Genomic DNA, 17,808 nt, shown 5'->3' with positions numbered 1-17,808 from the left:
GTCTCTAAACACGAGTATAATAACACCAGAAAAAGATGCTCGATTTGTTGCTAGTCGTTTTTAATTTAAAAAAAGTCATTAAAAGTCTCTAGACACTTGAAAAATTGTTCTTACATTGTACAATAAGGAGCAACAATTGAAATTATGACAAAATGATGTAAAGTTATATGTGAATACTATCATCATACCATATTATGCAAATTATGCGATGACATCATGGGACCCACGCCCCCATCACCACAGGTATTTTGGCAGTCTTGGGGAAACCCTGAAGGTTGGTCTTTTTTTCGATTTTAGTCAAGTCATTAAAAAGTAAACATCTTAGGATAAAGGAGCGAGCAGCTACACAACAGCTAAGCACAATCGAATTCTGTTTCGAATCGAACTGGAGTTGTTGTAGGATTAACATCCCCACTGGAAAACCAGTTAAAACACCGAAATGTCCTCCATTAAACACACATATTTTTTTGTAGTTTAGTCAAGTCAAGGTAAACATGGTAGGCTTTAGGCTACTAGGAACCAGCAGCTACACAACAGCTAAGCACACAATAGCACACAAACTAGATATACAGTACAGGCCAAAAGTTTGGACACACCTTCTCCTCATTCAATGCGTTTTCTTTATTTTCATGACTATTTACATTGTAGATTGCCACCAAAGGCATCAAAACTGTGAATGAACACATGTGGGGTTATGTACTTAACAAGAAAAGGTGAAATAACTGAAAACATGTTTTATATTCTAGTTTCTTCAAAATAGCCACCCTTTGCTCTTATTACTGCTTTGCACACTCTTGGCATTCTCTCCATGAGCTTCAAGCACACCTGTGAAGTAAAAACCATTTCAGGTGACTACCTCTTGTAGCTCATCGAGAGAATTGCAAAAAAGTAATCAGAGCAAAGGGTGGCTATTTTGAAGGAACTAGAATATAAAACATGTTTTCAGTTATTTCACCTTTTTTGTTAAGTACATAACTCCACGTGTTCATTCATAGTTTTGATGCCTTCAGTGACAACCTACAAAGTAAATAGTCATGAAAATAAAAAAATGCATCGAATGAGAAGGTGTGTCCAAACTTTTGGCCTGTACTGTACGTAGTAAGTGTCCTTCACTGCATAATATTGCAGTCTAAAACACAACCTTTGTCTATAAACAACTAGCAAACAATTATAGTTGCATATTACTAACAGATACAAAGTGTATTTGAAAGTGTTCACTAACAAACGTGTCCCCATCATTCTACTTACCGTGCCAAGAGTTTAACTTAATGAATTATTGTAGCGACAAGGTGTCTGCAAAAAACAATCACCACTCCTCTTCAACTTAAAGACAGCATAAGTCCACTCCAGACGGTCAATAATAAATAGGTTACGGTTTTTCATAACTGCAATTTTTCTCTGTTTGACAAATTTTACTTTATCTAGCCTTTACTAATATTCCACACTACACAACAATAATTATGTATGATTGGTGCTGTCATTGTAATTGGTAACGGCTAATACTCCAGGCTCCAATTTCGGTATGGTATCAAAACACCCCTGATACTTCCATGTAAGACGACGTCTGTGTCCAGACTCGGTATACAAGTAAAATTAACAAATAATCGTACACGTAGAAACCTACTTTACCTACGATGCAGGTCATTGGAAAAGCCTCTTCAAGGTTGCTTAGGAAGACTTCCTTCTTGTAAAACATTTTGGTGGGCTCATGCTCCGTCTCCTCCGGGTGGATGAAGATCGGCCCCAAAAAGTAGCCAGCTCCATCTCGCTTCCACATTTTCTCAATCCTGGACAACAGAGCTTCATGTTGGAAATCTGGACAAGGTTTTTCCGCTCTTCTGCATCGACACGTTTACTCCACCTGCCCACTCGATGGCGCATTTGTCCATGAGAGCCAACGTAGACAAAGTCTCCCACTTTCAGCCACAGGTTATTGTAGCAGAGCTGCTCAAAGTACTTGCATCCGGCTTCCCCGTTGGGCATCTCCAGTGGAACATCTTCCCTCTCCTGTAGGCATAAAATGCACTCCTGAAAGCAAAATGTAAATTCTATCATTTTACAGATAAACAGGCTTACCTTATCGACGACGCTACATTCGGTCACTTTGATTACGTCTGTAATTTCTGTTGGTTTCTCTTCTTGTTTTATAGCGAACATGGACGCCACCCGAACTACAGGCAGAGGCACTTCTCTCGGGACAAAGCGAACCGAGCTCAAGGGCATGGTCCACAACTTGATTTTCTTGAAGGATTTGGACTTGGCAGAGTAGCGAGACTCGCACACGTATACGTCCTCTGCCTTCAAGCCTTCCGGGTAAAGTTTGAAGTAGTCCTGAAACAGCACAGACATTGTCAGCACATGCAAGTATTTTTTTTTCAGGGTCGATACCAATACTGATTATTAGTAGTCAAGGAGACCAATAACCGATATTTGGAGCCGATATTCATTTACACGTCTTTTAAAGTTATTGAAACATAAATAGTATATCTCAGTTAACAGCTGGACAAGACTTTTGAGATTTAAAAAAAAAAACATTTTTTAGGAAATGTTACACTAGTAGTGACATAATGTTTTACGCGGCACTAATGTTGATGGTTAATTTAGCACCAAACAACATCAGGGAATTTCACAAACACCTTTGTTACATGTGTCTAATGCTGCGGTTCAGTGGAGCATCAACATTTGCATTTCAAAATATGGGAAATCTCCTTGGAAAGTTGGTAAAATATGGGATCACAATAACTCGCCATCTACTCAATTCTATACAATTCTATCACAGTTTATGGATTTAATACATTGTAAGGTTTCTAAAATATTGCTAACATAATTATTTTTATTTAAAAAAAAATCTGGGCTCCTTTATGTAACTTATTGTTGAGACATTTTTTCAAGCTGGCTGACAATTTCTTCCTGGGGGTGGAGGGGTGGGGGGTTACCCACATATGCGGTCCTCTCCAAGGTTTCTCATAGTCATTCACATTGACGTCCCACTGGGGTGAGTTTTTCCTTGCCCGTATGTGGGCTCTGTACCGAGGATGTCGTTGTGGCTTGTGTAGCCCTTTGAGACACTTGTGATTTAGGGCTATATAAATAAACATTGATTGATTGATTGATTGAGCTGCTGACTGCTCTTTACTTACAAAGTCTCCTATTTGTCAAGATATTTACACATATTTAGGATATATTTTCTGATGTCTTCATGTCCAAACATCTCTGTCCATTCATCCATCCATCCATCCATCCATTTTCTACCGCACTGTCCCGTTATTTGATTGAATAACGAAACATGAAACTCGCGGCGATCCTCCAAGCTTGTTATGCGACTCGATTGCTGCTGTAGTGAAAAAAGACAAAATGGGAAGAAGGACAAAACCTGGAAGTTCATGTAAGCAGAAGGGACGTACTACATGTGATCAGTGCGCCGCGGTCGAGGAGACCGGAGAAGAATTCTCACAAGAAGTCAAATAAATGCAGTGTCAATATGAGAACATATTTAGGGAGAACTATTGACAATGAGAGTCATTTTTATTCTTCAATGAATTAAAAAAAAAACTCCAGCAAAGAGGTAACTTTTCTCATGGAGGGCAAAAGGGCTGTTACTTGAGCAGTGGTTATTACCATCTACTTAACAAATTTATATATTTTTAAAATATTAAATACTGCTATCGTGTGTGTATATATATAGTACTGTACTTTTCGGACTATAAGGCGCACTTAAAATCCTTTTTTTTACTCAAAACTCGACAGTGCACCCTATAACCCGGTGCGCCTAATTTACGGAATAATTCTGGTTTTGCTTACCGACCTCGAAGCAATTTTATTTGGTACATGGTGCAATGATAAGTGTGACCAGTAGATGGCAGTCAAACATAAGCGATACGTGTAGACTGCACTATGATGGCAACACGACTAAAGTAAACAACACCAACATTTTATATGTTCCATTGAAAATATAGAACATTACACACGGCGATCAAAAATCTATCAAAATGTTTTAGTACGACTTTGGTAAGCTATGAAGCCGCACCGCTTGATGTGCTTCAACATACAAGTATTATTATGGTGTGTGTATAAGGTAAGACATATTATCTGGCGTTTTGTTTCACAATATTATGCAAAAGCAACTTTTCTGACCTTCTGGTACCTACTGATCTGTATTTGGGATCTGCATAAATCCTGAAAATTTTCCGCCTTTGTAGTCCGTGTCGACACCGTAGTCGATAAGCTTCTTCTTTTTCTCTATCTTCTTGTTATGGGACGTTCATCCTCCGCTGTTGCCATTTCTAATATAAAGTAGTGTACAGTGCTCACTTATATCTGTCAGTTAACTCGCCATGAAAGTGCTAAGACATACCTGTGTAGTGAGTTTATATTATTCACCCAAGGAACTTTAGTTATTAGAGTTCTGGTCGGACGGTTTTTCATGGGACACATATCCGGATGAGGAGATGCTGCTCCGTTATTGATTTATGTAAAGTCTGAATGTCATTAAAACAGTTTGCTCCATCTTTTGACATTTCTTCCACTCCCGTCCTTGCACGCTACACCGCTACAACAAAGATGACGGGGAGAAGACGCTGTCGAAGATGAGCCACGTAAATAAAACTTCCCACAAAACGGCGCATCCGGAAGCGACTGTCACTGTCAGAAAGCGGCTTGAAGATTATCTGTAAAACATAATGTATGCAACATTTTGACCAAAGAACCACCATTACATGTTATGTAGACCTCAAGGAAGTGTTTTACATTTAGAAAAAAATTATAATAATATGACTCCTTCAATGTGCCCTATAATCCGGTGCGCTTTATATATGAAACCTCGCCCAGTGGTTTGGAAGCGAGGGCAAGTGCTCCCTGTGCAGCAAAGACAATGCAGGACTCAAACATATCCTTTCAGGTTGCAACGTCGCGCTGACGCAGGGGCGCTTCCGGTGGCGACACAATCAGGTGCTGAGGAAGTTGGCAGAGCTGTTGGAGAGATGCAGAGTCGGGGCAAACAGCGCCACAGATCCCCATCGGCCAAACATCAGTTTCATCAAACCAGGAGAGGTAGGACAGAAGACAGAGGCGGGAAGATCATCACTTCTGCTTACCCCTGGTAAGGGCTGGGAGATGCGCGTTGACCTGGACAAGCTGCTAGTCTTCCCAACTGAGGTAATACAGACAACGCTAAGACCAGACATTGTGATGTGGTCCTCAGCTGCTAAGAAAGTCCTCATCATTGAACTAACCGTGCCATGGGAGGAGGGAATACCAGTAGCACATGAGTTCAAACGGTCAAATTACAGCGACCTGGCAGAGGACTGCAAGGGGGGAGGCTGGTCTGCGTCCATTCACCCCGTGGAGATCGGATGCAGGGGCTTCGTAGGAGGTTCTGCGACCCGGCTCCTGCGTGCGGCGGGAATGACTGGTTCCAGCCTGAGGAGGGCCATTAAGGAGTTGGCAGAGGAGGCAGAGAAGGCAAGTTTCTGGATGTGGCTAAGAAGGAGGGACAACACTTGGGGCTCAACACCCCATTGAGGTCAGTTGCAGGGAGTGGCGCAGGGAGACGTCCCTGCTTAGCCACTGCCCCCCCACCGCGAGGTGTCCTGGCTTGGGGGCGAAACATCAGTGAACGGTGGCACCAGCTGACGACCCTGCAGCTGACCTCGAAGTGCACTGGAGGAGGTGCGACAGGCAGAGATGCCAAGCAGTTAGGTCTGTACTTATTAATTGAAAAAAAGATCAAAAATAGATCATTCATCGGCAGCGCGCCTTATAATCCGGTGCGCCCTATGGTCCAGGAAATATATTGTATCAGCTGTTGTAGTTGTAAAAGAATTAAAAAAAAAAGGTGATACCAGTATACGTCAAAATGCCAAATATCGGTGCCAATAATCGGCCCGGCCAATAATCAGTCGATCCCCACTACTGAGGCAATACATGGATAATTTGTTTACCTTGACAAACATGACCACACATTTGCCTAAAATCTTGCTGAGGGGGGCTTTGTTGTAATAGTCGCTCTTAAAAACTTCCTTCTCCAAGAACTTTCGCGTTGCGACGTGAAACGTCTCATTCGGCCTGTAGAACCAGCCGCCATAGAGCCACTTTTCACCTGAAATTATAAAAGAGTCAAATTGCTACTCTCACTTCAATTATTTCCAGACTGCAGCGGCTGACCAGTGTTGTCTTGCCACAGGCGTTCGATGTAAATAATGTGAGGCTGGAGGTTGGGCTCAGCAGGCTCCACGTAGACGTAGTCCCCGACACGATACATGCTGTCCTTAAAGCTGCAGTCCTGATGGTATGTGCGCTGCGAGCTTGATTGCCACGATCCTCCGACAGGTTCCTCCCTGCTCTCAGCTTCTGGAAATTCACAGCATTGGAAAAGTGAGTACACAGTTAACATGGAAAAAACTGCATTTTAGACATATGACAACAATGAATTAAGGGTGTCCCGATCTGACAATGGTATTATATCGCAGCATTGGATTGTATCGGCTTGCATCTAAAATCTACGATAAACAATAAGCGCTCCGATACAAGAAGTCCTACAGCAGTAGGGGTGCTGGAAAAAAAAAGATTCACATCAGAATCGTGATTCCTACTGTATTTGATATCATTTTTATACCAAATAATACATTCCTAAAATCAGTTCCAATAATGAATTGTGTTGAATCAAGACTGATTTTGAATCGAATCGAATTGTAAGTTGTTTTTGGAACCTACTTGACAACCAGTTAATTTCTGATTGTCCTCCAATGAACACACATTTTCTTCTATTTTAGTCAAGTCAATTACAAAAGATAAGCATGGTGGGCTATGGGCTACGAGGAGCTACAGTTGCAATGTGAACAGTAAAATTCAGAATTTTTCAAGTCTGACCCAGGCAGGCCTCTTTCGTATGTAGATATAAGTCAGATAAACCAATACATCATCAAATAGCCATAAGCGTCATAATTCTTCTAAAAAATAGACAGGTGTAAAATAAGTAGTTGACAAATAAGCAGAACACAGGAAAAAATTATATATTAGGAACTCATGTCAGGGTGCCACTACTCCTGGCTATGACTGCTCTTCGGAGCAAACGTCGAAGCAAATGTCCATTGCGAGAGCCAAAATGCTTGCCCTCTTCTTTCTAAATATTATACACGCAATAATTCGGTTCAGAAAATGTTGACTTTCATCCCACAAAATCCTTAAAATTGCCACAAATGCGCCACGACTGAGACCGACTAGAATTGGAGCCATGTATACTTCCGTAAACACTGCAGCACATGTGACGTCATGTCTGCAAGCGGGTCAGATTGTGTTCACATTATAAATCACATTTTTTTGCAAGTAAAGAATCGGATTTGACAAAAAAATCAGAATTCAACATCCTACTCTTCAGTGTGAACAAAGCCATAGTTGCATATTACTTACACAAACAAAGTCTACAAGGCAGAAACGTATTAGAAAGTATCCAGTAACAAATGTGTCTGCATCATTCAACTTAAGCGTCACGATCCTAACTTAATAAATTATTGTGGCCACTACGTGTTGCCAAAAAAAATACAATTACCACTCTTATGGTGGTTAATTTGTGTCTTTATTACGAAAGCTTTTTTGTTGACGCTGAATTTATTTTTGCGTTTAAATTTTGTGAACTGAATTTTTTTACATTCAATTATGCTGACAATTTATTTGAAAAAAAATCAGTGTTTTAAAATTCAGTGTAAAAAAATGTTGTGTATAAAAATTGAACGTAAAAAACATTGCTGCTTTATAAAGCAAGACACACTTCCAGTAATTTAAGGCTAAAGCAATCGGTCCTGTCTCAGAATCAACCAATGATGTGTCAAGTTTGAAGTCATGTGACACGGGTGTTGTAAAACAGCATAAAAAAAGCAGTTACATGGGCTACTTTGGCATAATACAACACTAGCACCTGACCACCATGTGTGACATCACACATGCTAGCACCTGACCACCACCATGACGTCACACATGGTAGCCCTGACCACCAGGTGTTACATCACACACACTAGCACCTGACTACCAGGTGTGCAGTCACACACACTAGCACCTGACCACCAGGTGTGACGTCAAATGTCATAATCCAGCGGCCCGCTGGATGTTTTAACACTATAGAAATGTTTCCAACGGTTAGAATCTGTATTTTCGAGTGACATACTGTTTTATGCAGACCGGGCACGAACAGAGTGGGGCAGAGTGTGCGGGGCTTGTATATGGCGCAGCGAGTGTCAGACACAAGCAGATTTCTACAGCGAAATTCTGCAGAACAGTGATATTATATCGAATATGTGTATGTTTTTTTACCATCCCTCTTTGTTGTTATTGCTCGATTGTAAAATATGTCGATCAAGGAGGTGGTCTGCAGTAGAGGAGCAACGTTCAGATTTTCTCAATATTTAGTGCTTTATTGTTCATATTTAATATTGGAAATCCCACGTTATGTATTTTTATGTACATTCTGACTGTCATATAACTGAGTAAAACACACCTAAAGTTCATTCTGTTTAGTTTTTTCACTGAAAAAGACATTCAGAATGTACTTGAAAATACAGAATGTGGGATTTACAATTTTAACAATGAACAATGAAACACTTAATATCTAAAATATATGCTCCTCTACTTCTCAGACCACGTACCTTATCGACATCTTTTATAATTGAGAAAGAGCTATAAAGATGCAACAAACAGTGAAAAATAAAAGCAAAAGGATAAAAAACATCCACTTATTCGATATAATACCATTGTTCTGGAGAACTTTGTTGTAGAAATTTGCCTATATCTGACACTCACGTTTGCGAGGTCTCAGGCTTGTTGCTGCCCCGCCCACTCTGACACCCTGCCTCGTCTGCATGAAGCAGCGCTTCCCGTGGTCAACGTATGCCACTCAAAAGTGCAGATTCTAACCATTGGAGTAATTTCTATAGTTTGAAAACATCCAGCGGCCCGGCCGCAGGACTATGACGTGTTATGATGTCACACCTGGTGGTCAGGTGCTGTTGTGTGTGACGTCACACCAGGTGGTTGTGTGTGATGTCACACCTGGTGGTCAGGTACTAAGGTGTGTGACGTCACACCTGGTGGTCAGGTGCTAGCTTGTGTGATGTCACACCTGGTCGTCAGGAGTGTTTATTATGTTGTATTATGCCAAGGTAGAAGAGAACTGCCTTTTTCCTGCTGTTTTGCAAGACCCGTGTCATGTGACTTAAAACTTGACACCTCATTGGCTGGTTCTGAGACAGTCTTAATTTACTTGCTTTTTGAAGCAGCAAATTTTTAAATACTGAATCTTTCAGCACTGAAATTTTTTACACCAAATTTGTATGCACGTTTTTTTTCAATGAAATTGTCAGCATACTCGGATGTAAAAAAATTCACTTCACAAAATAATAACAAAAAAAATTCAGTTCCATAAATTCAGTCTCAAAAAATAATAAAGTAATAAAGACAAAAAATTGACCTCCATACACTCCACTTCAACTTAAAGACAGCACAAGTTCATTCCAGAGTCCGTTTCATACCTACCATTGTTCTCGGTTTGACTCATTTTACTTTTCTAAAATTCCACACCACAAAATAATGAAAGTATGTGTGCTGAAATCGGTTATAATCAAGACTCCAATATCGGTATCGGAAGTGAAAAAGTTGTATCGGGACACCCCAAATACTGAATACCTATTTTCTCCTCCTCCCTCTTGATTTTGTCCTCCTCCACCTCTTTTGGGAGCTTTTCTTTCTTGTCCTTTTCAACATCGTTATGCAGATGTTTGGCGGTATAGCTCAGGGCAGGCGACATCAAAAGCTCCCCGTTCTTACAGAGCTCGTCTCGGATCCTGATAAAAAACTGCTGCAGCTCGACGGCATCTTCAAAGATCTCAGAGTCTGTCCTAAAATCAGTGAATAATCCAACTGTGCTGACATGTTTTTTGTGCAAAACGCAAGCGAGTTTCTCACCTGTTTGGACGTCTGGCTTTCTCCAACACTTCAAACATGTGGTCCTGGAAAACATCCAGCCTCCTGTAGCTTCCTCCGTCTACGTTCTTCCTGATTATTTCCAAATTGAGTGCGGGCTTCTCAGGGTTTGCCGGGTCTACGGCAGGAATCTCGGCAAGAGAATCGCTGTAACACCTTCCTTCGTCATCTTGGTGGCCGAGCACAGAGACGAAGAGGCTGCGGATAAGCTCCTGGATGAGGCGAGGCACATCCGGCACGTAGGCATCCTCTCCGCCCTCCAGGGCGTGCCTGGTCTCTAAGAGCACCCGGTGCAAGACTAGAGCATCACGATAAATGAGAGACTCAGGTTCGTTGTAGGTGCAGGCGTTGTTGAACATGAGCACCAAGTCTTCCACCAGCGCGTCTACGTCCTGGTACTTATTGGCCAACATGTGGCTCTTGATCTTCTCCATGTCCACGGGTTTCTTGATAGCGATGTAGTAATCCGGCAGCTCGGCACGGGATGGAAGCCGCAGGAAGATGGTGCTCAGGCGGCGGCCCCGCTTGTCTGTGTAGTTCTTGACAGATTCATACAGCTCATTCAGTTTCTGTTGTAAGGGGGTGAGATATTTGGACTTCTTCACAGTGATGTTTGCCTTTCCTGAAATGACACAAATGGATTAGTAACCGATATTTTCTTAGTCCTTATGCTTTCACAAATGTAAATGCAAAGTAATGTACAGAAAGAGTATGGCAAACCCAGTTAGACGATCTCCTCAATGATTGGTCAAAAGGCATTCAGGTGACTACAGGGCGCCATGACTACTACCAACTTTGGCTAATGCTAGAGTCGTGGTCAAAAGTTTACATACATACATACATGGGACGGCGTGGCGAAGTTGGTAGAGTGGCTGTGCCAGCAATCGGAGTGTTGCTGGTTACTGGGGTTCAATTCCCACCTTCTACCTTCCTAGTCACGTCCATTGTGTCCTTGGGCAAGACACTTCACCCTTTGCCTCTGATGGCTGCTGGTTAGCGCCTTGCATGGCAGCTCCCGCCATCAGTGTGTGAATGTGTGTGTGAATGGGTAAATGTGGAAATACTGTCAAAGCGCTTTGAGTACCTTGAAGGTAGAAAAGCGCTATACAAGTACAACCCATTTATCATTTATTTATATACACTCGTAAATAACATAATGTCATGGCTGTCTTGAGTTTCCAATAATTTCTACGACTCTTATTTTTTTGTGATAAAGTGATTGAAGCACATACTTGTTGGTCACAAAAAACATTCCTGAAGTTTGGTTCTTTTATGAATTTATCATGGGTCTACTGAAAATGTGACCAAATCTGCTGGGTCAAAAGTATACATACAGCAATGTTAATATTTGGTTACATGTCCCTTGGCAATTTTCACTGCAATAAGGCGCTTTTGGCAGCCATCCACAAGCTTCTGGCAAGCTTCTGGTTGAATTTTTGACCACTCCTCTTGACAAAATTGGTGCATCCATCCATCCATCCATCCATTTTCTACCGCTTATTCCCTTCGGGGTCGCGGGGGGCACTGGAGCCTATCTCAGCTGCAGTTCAGCTAAATTTGTTTCTTCAGCATTGTCCACATGTTTAAGTCAGGACTAGGAGAAGGCCATTCTAAAACCTTAATTCTAGCCTGATTTAGCCATTCCTTTACCACTTTTGACGTGTGTTTGGGATCATTGTCCTGTTGGAACACCCAACTGCGCCCAAAACCCAACCTCTGGGCTGATGATTTTAGGTTGTCCTGAAGAATTTGGAGGTAATCCTCCTTTTTCATTGTCCCTTTTACTCTCTGTAAAGCACCAGTTCCATTGGAAGCAAAACAGGCCCAGAGCATAATACCACCCCCACCACGCTTGACGGTAGGAATGATGAATTAATCCCATTAAAGGCTTAACCTTTTCTCCTCTAAACATATTGCTGGGTATTGTGGCCAAACAGCAACATTTTAGTTTCATCTGACCACAGAACTTTCCTCAAGAAGGTCTTATCTTTATCCATGTGATGTCTATATATATGTCTATATATATATATTTTTTTTTTTTAATTTTTGAAGTCAAAGTTAAAGTACCAATGATTGTCACACACACACTAGGTGTGGCAAAATTATTCTCTGCTTTTCACCCTTGATCACCCCCTGGGAGTTGAGAAGAGCAGTGGGCAGCAGCGGAGGCCGCGCCCGGGAATCATTTTTGGTGATGTAACCCTCAATTCCAACCCTTGATGCTGAGTGCCAAGCAGGGAGGTAATGGGTTCCATTTTTATAGTCTTTGGTATGACTCGCCCGGGGTTTGAACATCTTAGCGTCAGCTGCGGATTTGGTCCATTCTGTGCTCAAAAGAGGGAAACCGCATCGACGAGGAAAGAGAGCGGGCGCACTTGTCCGTCTTCGCGGACGGGGATTACGCACGCCTCTACCAGGCATCTTCCTCTCCAACGTCCGCTCACTTGCCAACAAGATGGACGAGCTAGCGTTGCTGATGAGAAGGAACAAGGACTTCTCCTCATCTTATGTGTTGTGCTTCACGGAGACTTGGCTGAGCGCAAGTGTCCCGGACAGCGCGCTTCAACTGGAGGGCTTTCATCTCCTCCGCGCGGACCGAGACGCGGCGCTCTATGGCAAAAAAAGAGGCTGTGGACTCTGCTTCTTTATCAACAATAGCTGGTGTACAGACGTGACTGCGATTTTTAGACACTGTTCTTCTTCTCTGGAATATATCTTCATCCACTGTAAGCCCTTTTACTCACCGCGTGAGATTGTTTCATTCATTCTCGTGGCTGTTTACATCCCGCCCGGCGCGGACGTGCGTGACGCTCAGCGCGCGCTCGCAGGACAGATCTTACATGTGGAACGGTCTTTTCCTGACTCTCTTGTTATCGTGCTTGGTGACTTTAACAAGGGAAATTTGAGCCAGGAATTACCAAAGTATAGACAGTTTATTAAATGCCCGACCAGAGAGGAGAACACGCTAGATCACTGCTACACTACATTGAGCAAGGCTTTTCATGCAGTCCCGCGCGCTGCTCTTGGACTATCAGATCACGTGATGGTGCACTTAATCCCTTCATACAGACAGAGACTGAAACTGGCTAAACCTGTTATGAGGAACATTAAGTGTTTCACCGCCGAATCTGTGGACGAGTTGTGTGCTTGTTGGGAAACGACAGACTGGGAGGCAATTGGAGCAAAAACGAACAATCTGGACGAGTATACGGACACTGTGACCTCATACATACAGTTCAATGAGGCGCGCATCTTTCCAACGCGCACCAGGGTTTGTTATAACAACGACAAGCCCTGGTTCACACCCAAGCTCCGACAGCTGCGCAAAAAGAAGGAGGCTGCGTGGAGAAACGGGGACCGAAGTACATACAGAGAAGCGAAGTACCACTTCACCAGGGAAGTGGAGAAAGCTAAATCTGTGTACTCTAACCGTCTACAGGAACAGTTCCGCTCCAATGATTCTGCGGCAGTTTGGAGAGGTCTAAGGGCCCTTACGAACTATAAGCCCAAAACCCCCCAGGCCCTGAATGACCGGACTCTCGCTCAGGGCCTCAACACACATTACTGTCGTCATGAACGGCCTTCAGCTCATCAAAGCCATGCTCCCCCCACCATCACCCTCCCCACCAATGCCAGCACTTCATTAAAGGAGTTAAAGGATTCAAAGGACTCCAATGACATCACAGGACTCCAAAAACATAATAAGACTGTAAAGACCCTCTCCATCAAAGAAGAGGATGTACGCCGGCAGTTCTTGAAGCTGAATACGCGGAAGGCCCCCGGGCCGGATGGTGTCTCCCCCTCTACTCTCAGACACTGTGCGGACCAGCTGGCTCCTGTCTTCACTGACATTTTTAACACCTCTCTGGAGCTATGCCGCGTGCCGTCCTGTTTTAAGACCTCTACCATTGTCCCTGTCCCCAAGAAAGCACGGATCACAGGACTAAATGACTACAGGCCGGTCGCGCTGACGTCTGTGGTCATGAAGTCCTTTGAGCGCTTGGTCCTGCCCCACCTCAAGGACATCACCGCCCCCCTCCTGGACCCACTGCAGTTTGCCTACAGAGCCAACAGGTCTGTGGATGATGCAGTGAACCTGGCCCTCCACTTCATCCTGGAGCATCTGGACTCCCCAGGAACCTACGCTAGGATCCTGTTTGTGGACTTCAGCTCTGCCTTCAACACCATCCTCCCTGGACTGCTACGAGACAAGCTCTACCAGCTCAGCGTGCCCGACTCCCTCTGCAGTTGGATTAATGACTTCCTGACAGACCGAAGACAGCACGTACGGCTGGGGAAGATTGTCTCGGACAGTCGAACCACAAACACTGGTACTCCTCAGGGCTGTGTACTCTCCCCCTGGCTCTTCTCCCTGTATACAAACTGCTGCACCTCCAGTCACCAATCCGTAAAACTGCTCAAGTTTGCGGATGACACCACCCTCATCGGGATCATCTCGAATGGCGATGAGTCCGCCTACAGGAGAGAGGTGGGCCGGCTGACGTCCTGGTGCAGCCTCAACAACCTGGAGCTGAACGCCCAGAAAACAGTGGAGATGATCATGGACTTCAGGAAAGTCACAGCCCCACCATCCCCCCTCACCCTGATTGACTCTCCCACCCCCGTCCCAATTGTGGACTCCTTCCGTTTCTAGGGCACCATCATCACCCAGGACCTCAAGTGGGAGCTGACCATCAGCTCCCTCATCAAGAAGGCCCAGCAGAGGATGTACTTCCTGCGGCAGCTGAGGAAACTTAAGGTGCCGACCGAGATGCTGGTGCAGTTTAACTCAGCCATCATAGAGTCCATCCTGACCTCCTCCATCACAGTGTGGTTCCCCGGCGCCACAGTCCAGAATAAGAATAGACTGCAGCGCATCGTACGTGCTGCTGAGAAGGTGATTGGCTGCAAGCTCCCATCCCTCCAGGACTTGTTCTCCTCCAGGACCAGGAGGCGTGTGGGTCGGATCACAGCTGACTCTTCTCACCGTGGACACACGCTATTCTCCCCTCTCCCCTCAGGCAGAAGACTACGCTCCATCCAGACCCACACCTCCCGCCACCTGAACAGTTTTTTCCCCTCGGCCGTCAGGCAAATGAACAATAACTCCTAACAGCAGCTCCTTGAATTCCTTCTAAGTCTATCTGATAGCTCAGTTACAGCTCTTTTTATTACCAAATATGTCTTATATGTTTTTATGTCGCACGTTTGCACCAAGAAAAATTCCTAGTTTGTGAACCCGTTCTCAAACAATGGCAATAAAACTATTCTGATTCTGATTCTGAACCTACTAACTATATATATATATATATATATATATATATATATATATATATATATATATATATATATATATATATATATATATATATATATATATATATTATATATATATATATATATATATATATATTATATATATATATGTATATATATATATATATATATATATATATATATATATATATATATATATATATATATATATATATATAAAGTTGGTGACCACTGTAAAGATCGTAATTTTTCCTAAAATTGCCATTGTTGTCTGTCATGAAGTCTGCCATGATTAGTAGTGTTATTGTTGCTGAAGGAAAAAGCAAACGTTGTGATGCGTCTGTGAAAGTAATAAGCTGTCGTATGCTTAAAATAACCAAAATATGTAAATATTACCTAATATGAATGTGCCTGTTAATATATTACACATGTACTTACAGCATTTACAAACGTTGATGGATGTATAAATGTTTTAGAGCGCTACAAAATTGATTGAATCCATTTCATCTATTGTTAGCTGACTTTTGCTAGCATTTATTTACAAGTTAGAATGCATGAACAATGAAAAACATTGTGTTCTTGTCTTACATAAGGGTTGTGAATGATTGAAAAAATTCCCAAAAAAGGCAGTTCCTCTTTAAGGGAGGCTGGAAGCATTAGCCGAGCCGTTGGCAACATGAGGAGTTCAACAGGAAGTAGAACCAAAATAAGAGCACCAGGACAGGAAAAGATGCATAACACAGGAAAATAACTAACAAAGTCCAAAATGTCATGTTGGATCATGACACTTTTGATACAATACTGCTATTGGTCATTATTGATCCAATATAATAACAGCAAAAATCATACATAGGTATATTATTTTGTAGAGTGGAATGTTAGAAAAGGTTTGATCAAATGAAATTAGTCAAATAGAGAGTAACGGTAACTATAAAAAACACTAACCTATTTATTATTAACCATTTGGAATGGACTTATGCTGTCTTTAAAGGGGAACTGCACTTTTTGGGGGAATTTTGCCTATCGTTCACAATCAATATGAGCGACAAGAACACATGTCTTTTTTTGCGGTGGGGGATTTTAAAGATGATAAAAAACGCTTGCAAGATGTGGCTCATGGGAGTCACCGTTGTAGCCTTCAAAGCCCTCTAAAATCAAAACCCTTCATCAACGTTTTATATACACGCTGCAAGTAAATATAGTAGTAACAGGCACATTCATTACAATATGTAACATGTACAATATTTACCGTATTTTGGTCTATTTATGCATTACCAGAACTCCTTCCCTTGGCACATTTATTTCCGTTTCCATAGCAGCGCAATTCCGACTTCCGGAAACAAATGTGTGTTTCTACTTCCGGAAAGAAACGCGAGTCATGGCAAACTTGGTAATAGACAACGAAGACGGCTATGTTTGGACAAATGAGGATTTACGACCTTATCTTTTTGAAGCTGAGAATACAGAGGTATGAAATGCTGCTTAGAGAAGACACAAAGAGAGGGTGAAACGTTGGAGCAGACGGAAGCCGAGAGAGTGAGTTCGGCGTGACTTGGTCACGCTGCATATGTGGAACTTTGAGCCAAGCTATGCTGAAATAAATGGATTGCTTACCCAAATCAACTGGAAACGTCCCCGGCCAGCTTGACCAAACGGACAACTGTCCATCGAGTAAGTCACTATAATATTGATCATGATACCAGCACATCACCGTACAACAACATTGCATACGCTGTCAAGCTAGCTGTGTACAAACAAAACATGAAATAATACTTTACAGATACTGTAATATGATTGTTTCATGTTTTTCAATCAGTACAAATTGTGTTGAGCAGTACAAACTCAAAAGCCATTAAGTTGTTAACATAGTAGCTAGCTTACCGCTTGCCGTAGCTAGCTTATGCCTAATGCCGTAGCATGGCAATGTATTACTACGCTAACAAAACAGTTCCTCAGTGTTCGCTCTTACAATAACAATGTTGCTACAGCTTGGTTATTATACAGATGCGTAAATGAAGTATTGTTGGTGGTTTTTAGAGGCATTTTTAAAGTGATTTAGAGGCAGAATTGGTTGCTCCTATTAATGTCATTGCTGGCCACCTAGAACTAGCCGATTATTTTAAGTTAGAATGCAAAAAAAACAAACTTTAGTTTTCTTGTCTCAGGATTGTGATTAGGCAAAAACGTTTTTAAAAAGTGCAATTCCCCTTTGGGTTGAAGTGGAGTGATGGTTGATTTTTTGGCGACACAATAAATTATGAAGTTAAGCTCATGAAGCTGTAAATTGAATGACGTGGACATGTTTGTTACTGGATACTTTCTAATACGCTTCTGCCTTAGAGACTTTGTTTATGTAAGTAATATGCAACTATAATTATCTGATGCTTGTTTGTATTAGCAAATGTCCCGTTTTAAACTGCAATATTGTTCAATTATTTTTACAAATTTCTAGCTTGTGTGCAATTGTGTGCTTAGCTGTTGTGTAGCTGCAAGCTGTTTAGCTTTTTTTAAATGACTTAACCAAAAATAGAAGAAAATACAACCTTGTGTGCTTATTGGAGG

At 42.3% G+C, this 17,808-nt stretch overlaps 1 protein-coding gene and 1 long non-coding RNA gene across 6 annotated transcripts in view; both read right to left on the bottom strand.

The window, feature by feature from the left end:
• The window catches only part of LOC133653962 (protein polybromo-1-like), a 123,095-nt gene that overhangs the window by 29,289 nt on the left and 75,998 nt on the right, over nt 1-17,808 (bottom strand). For all 5 annotated transcript variants that reach the window (XM_062053844.1, XM_062053861.1, XM_062053868.1 and 2 more), the window contains exons 16-22: nt 9,952-10,591; nt 9,673-9,884; nt 6,163-6,348; nt 5,940-6,097; nt 2,077-2,331; nt 1,862-2,007; nt 1,630-1,787 (exon numbers count right to left, since the gene is read on the bottom strand). In XM_062053844.1, coding sequence (XP_061909828.1) covers nt 1,630-1,787; nt 1,862-2,007; nt 2,077-2,331; nt 5,940-6,097; nt 6,163-6,348; nt 9,673-9,884; nt 9,952-10,591 — 1,755 coding nt within the window. The remainder of the gene's footprint in view (nt 1-1,629; nt 1,788-1,861; nt 2,008-2,076; nt 2,332-5,939; nt 6,098-6,162; nt 6,349-9,672; nt 9,885-9,951; nt 10,592-17,808) is intronic.
• LOC133654042 (uncharacterized) lies at nt 2,338-5,257 on the bottom strand. The gene is made up of 3 exons (XR_009826823.1): nt 5,232-5,257; nt 5,094-5,149; nt 2,338-4,968 (listed from the first exon to the last, which is right to left on the bottom strand). It is a non-coding gene; the product is annotated as an uncharacterized LOC133654042 (long non-coding RNA).

Source organism: Entelurus aequoreus, linkage group LG01 (assembly GCF_033978785.1).
Source record: "Entelurus aequoreus isolate RoL-2023_Sb linkage group LG01, RoL_Eaeq_v1.1, whole genome shotgun sequence".
NCBI classification, from domain to species: domain Eukaryota; kingdom Metazoa; phylum Chordata; class Actinopteri; order Syngnathiformes; family Syngnathidae; genus Entelurus; species Entelurus aequoreus.
The sequence above is the reverse complement of the archived record's forward strand: the minus strand, read 5'-3'. Positions and strand labels throughout refer to the sequence as shown.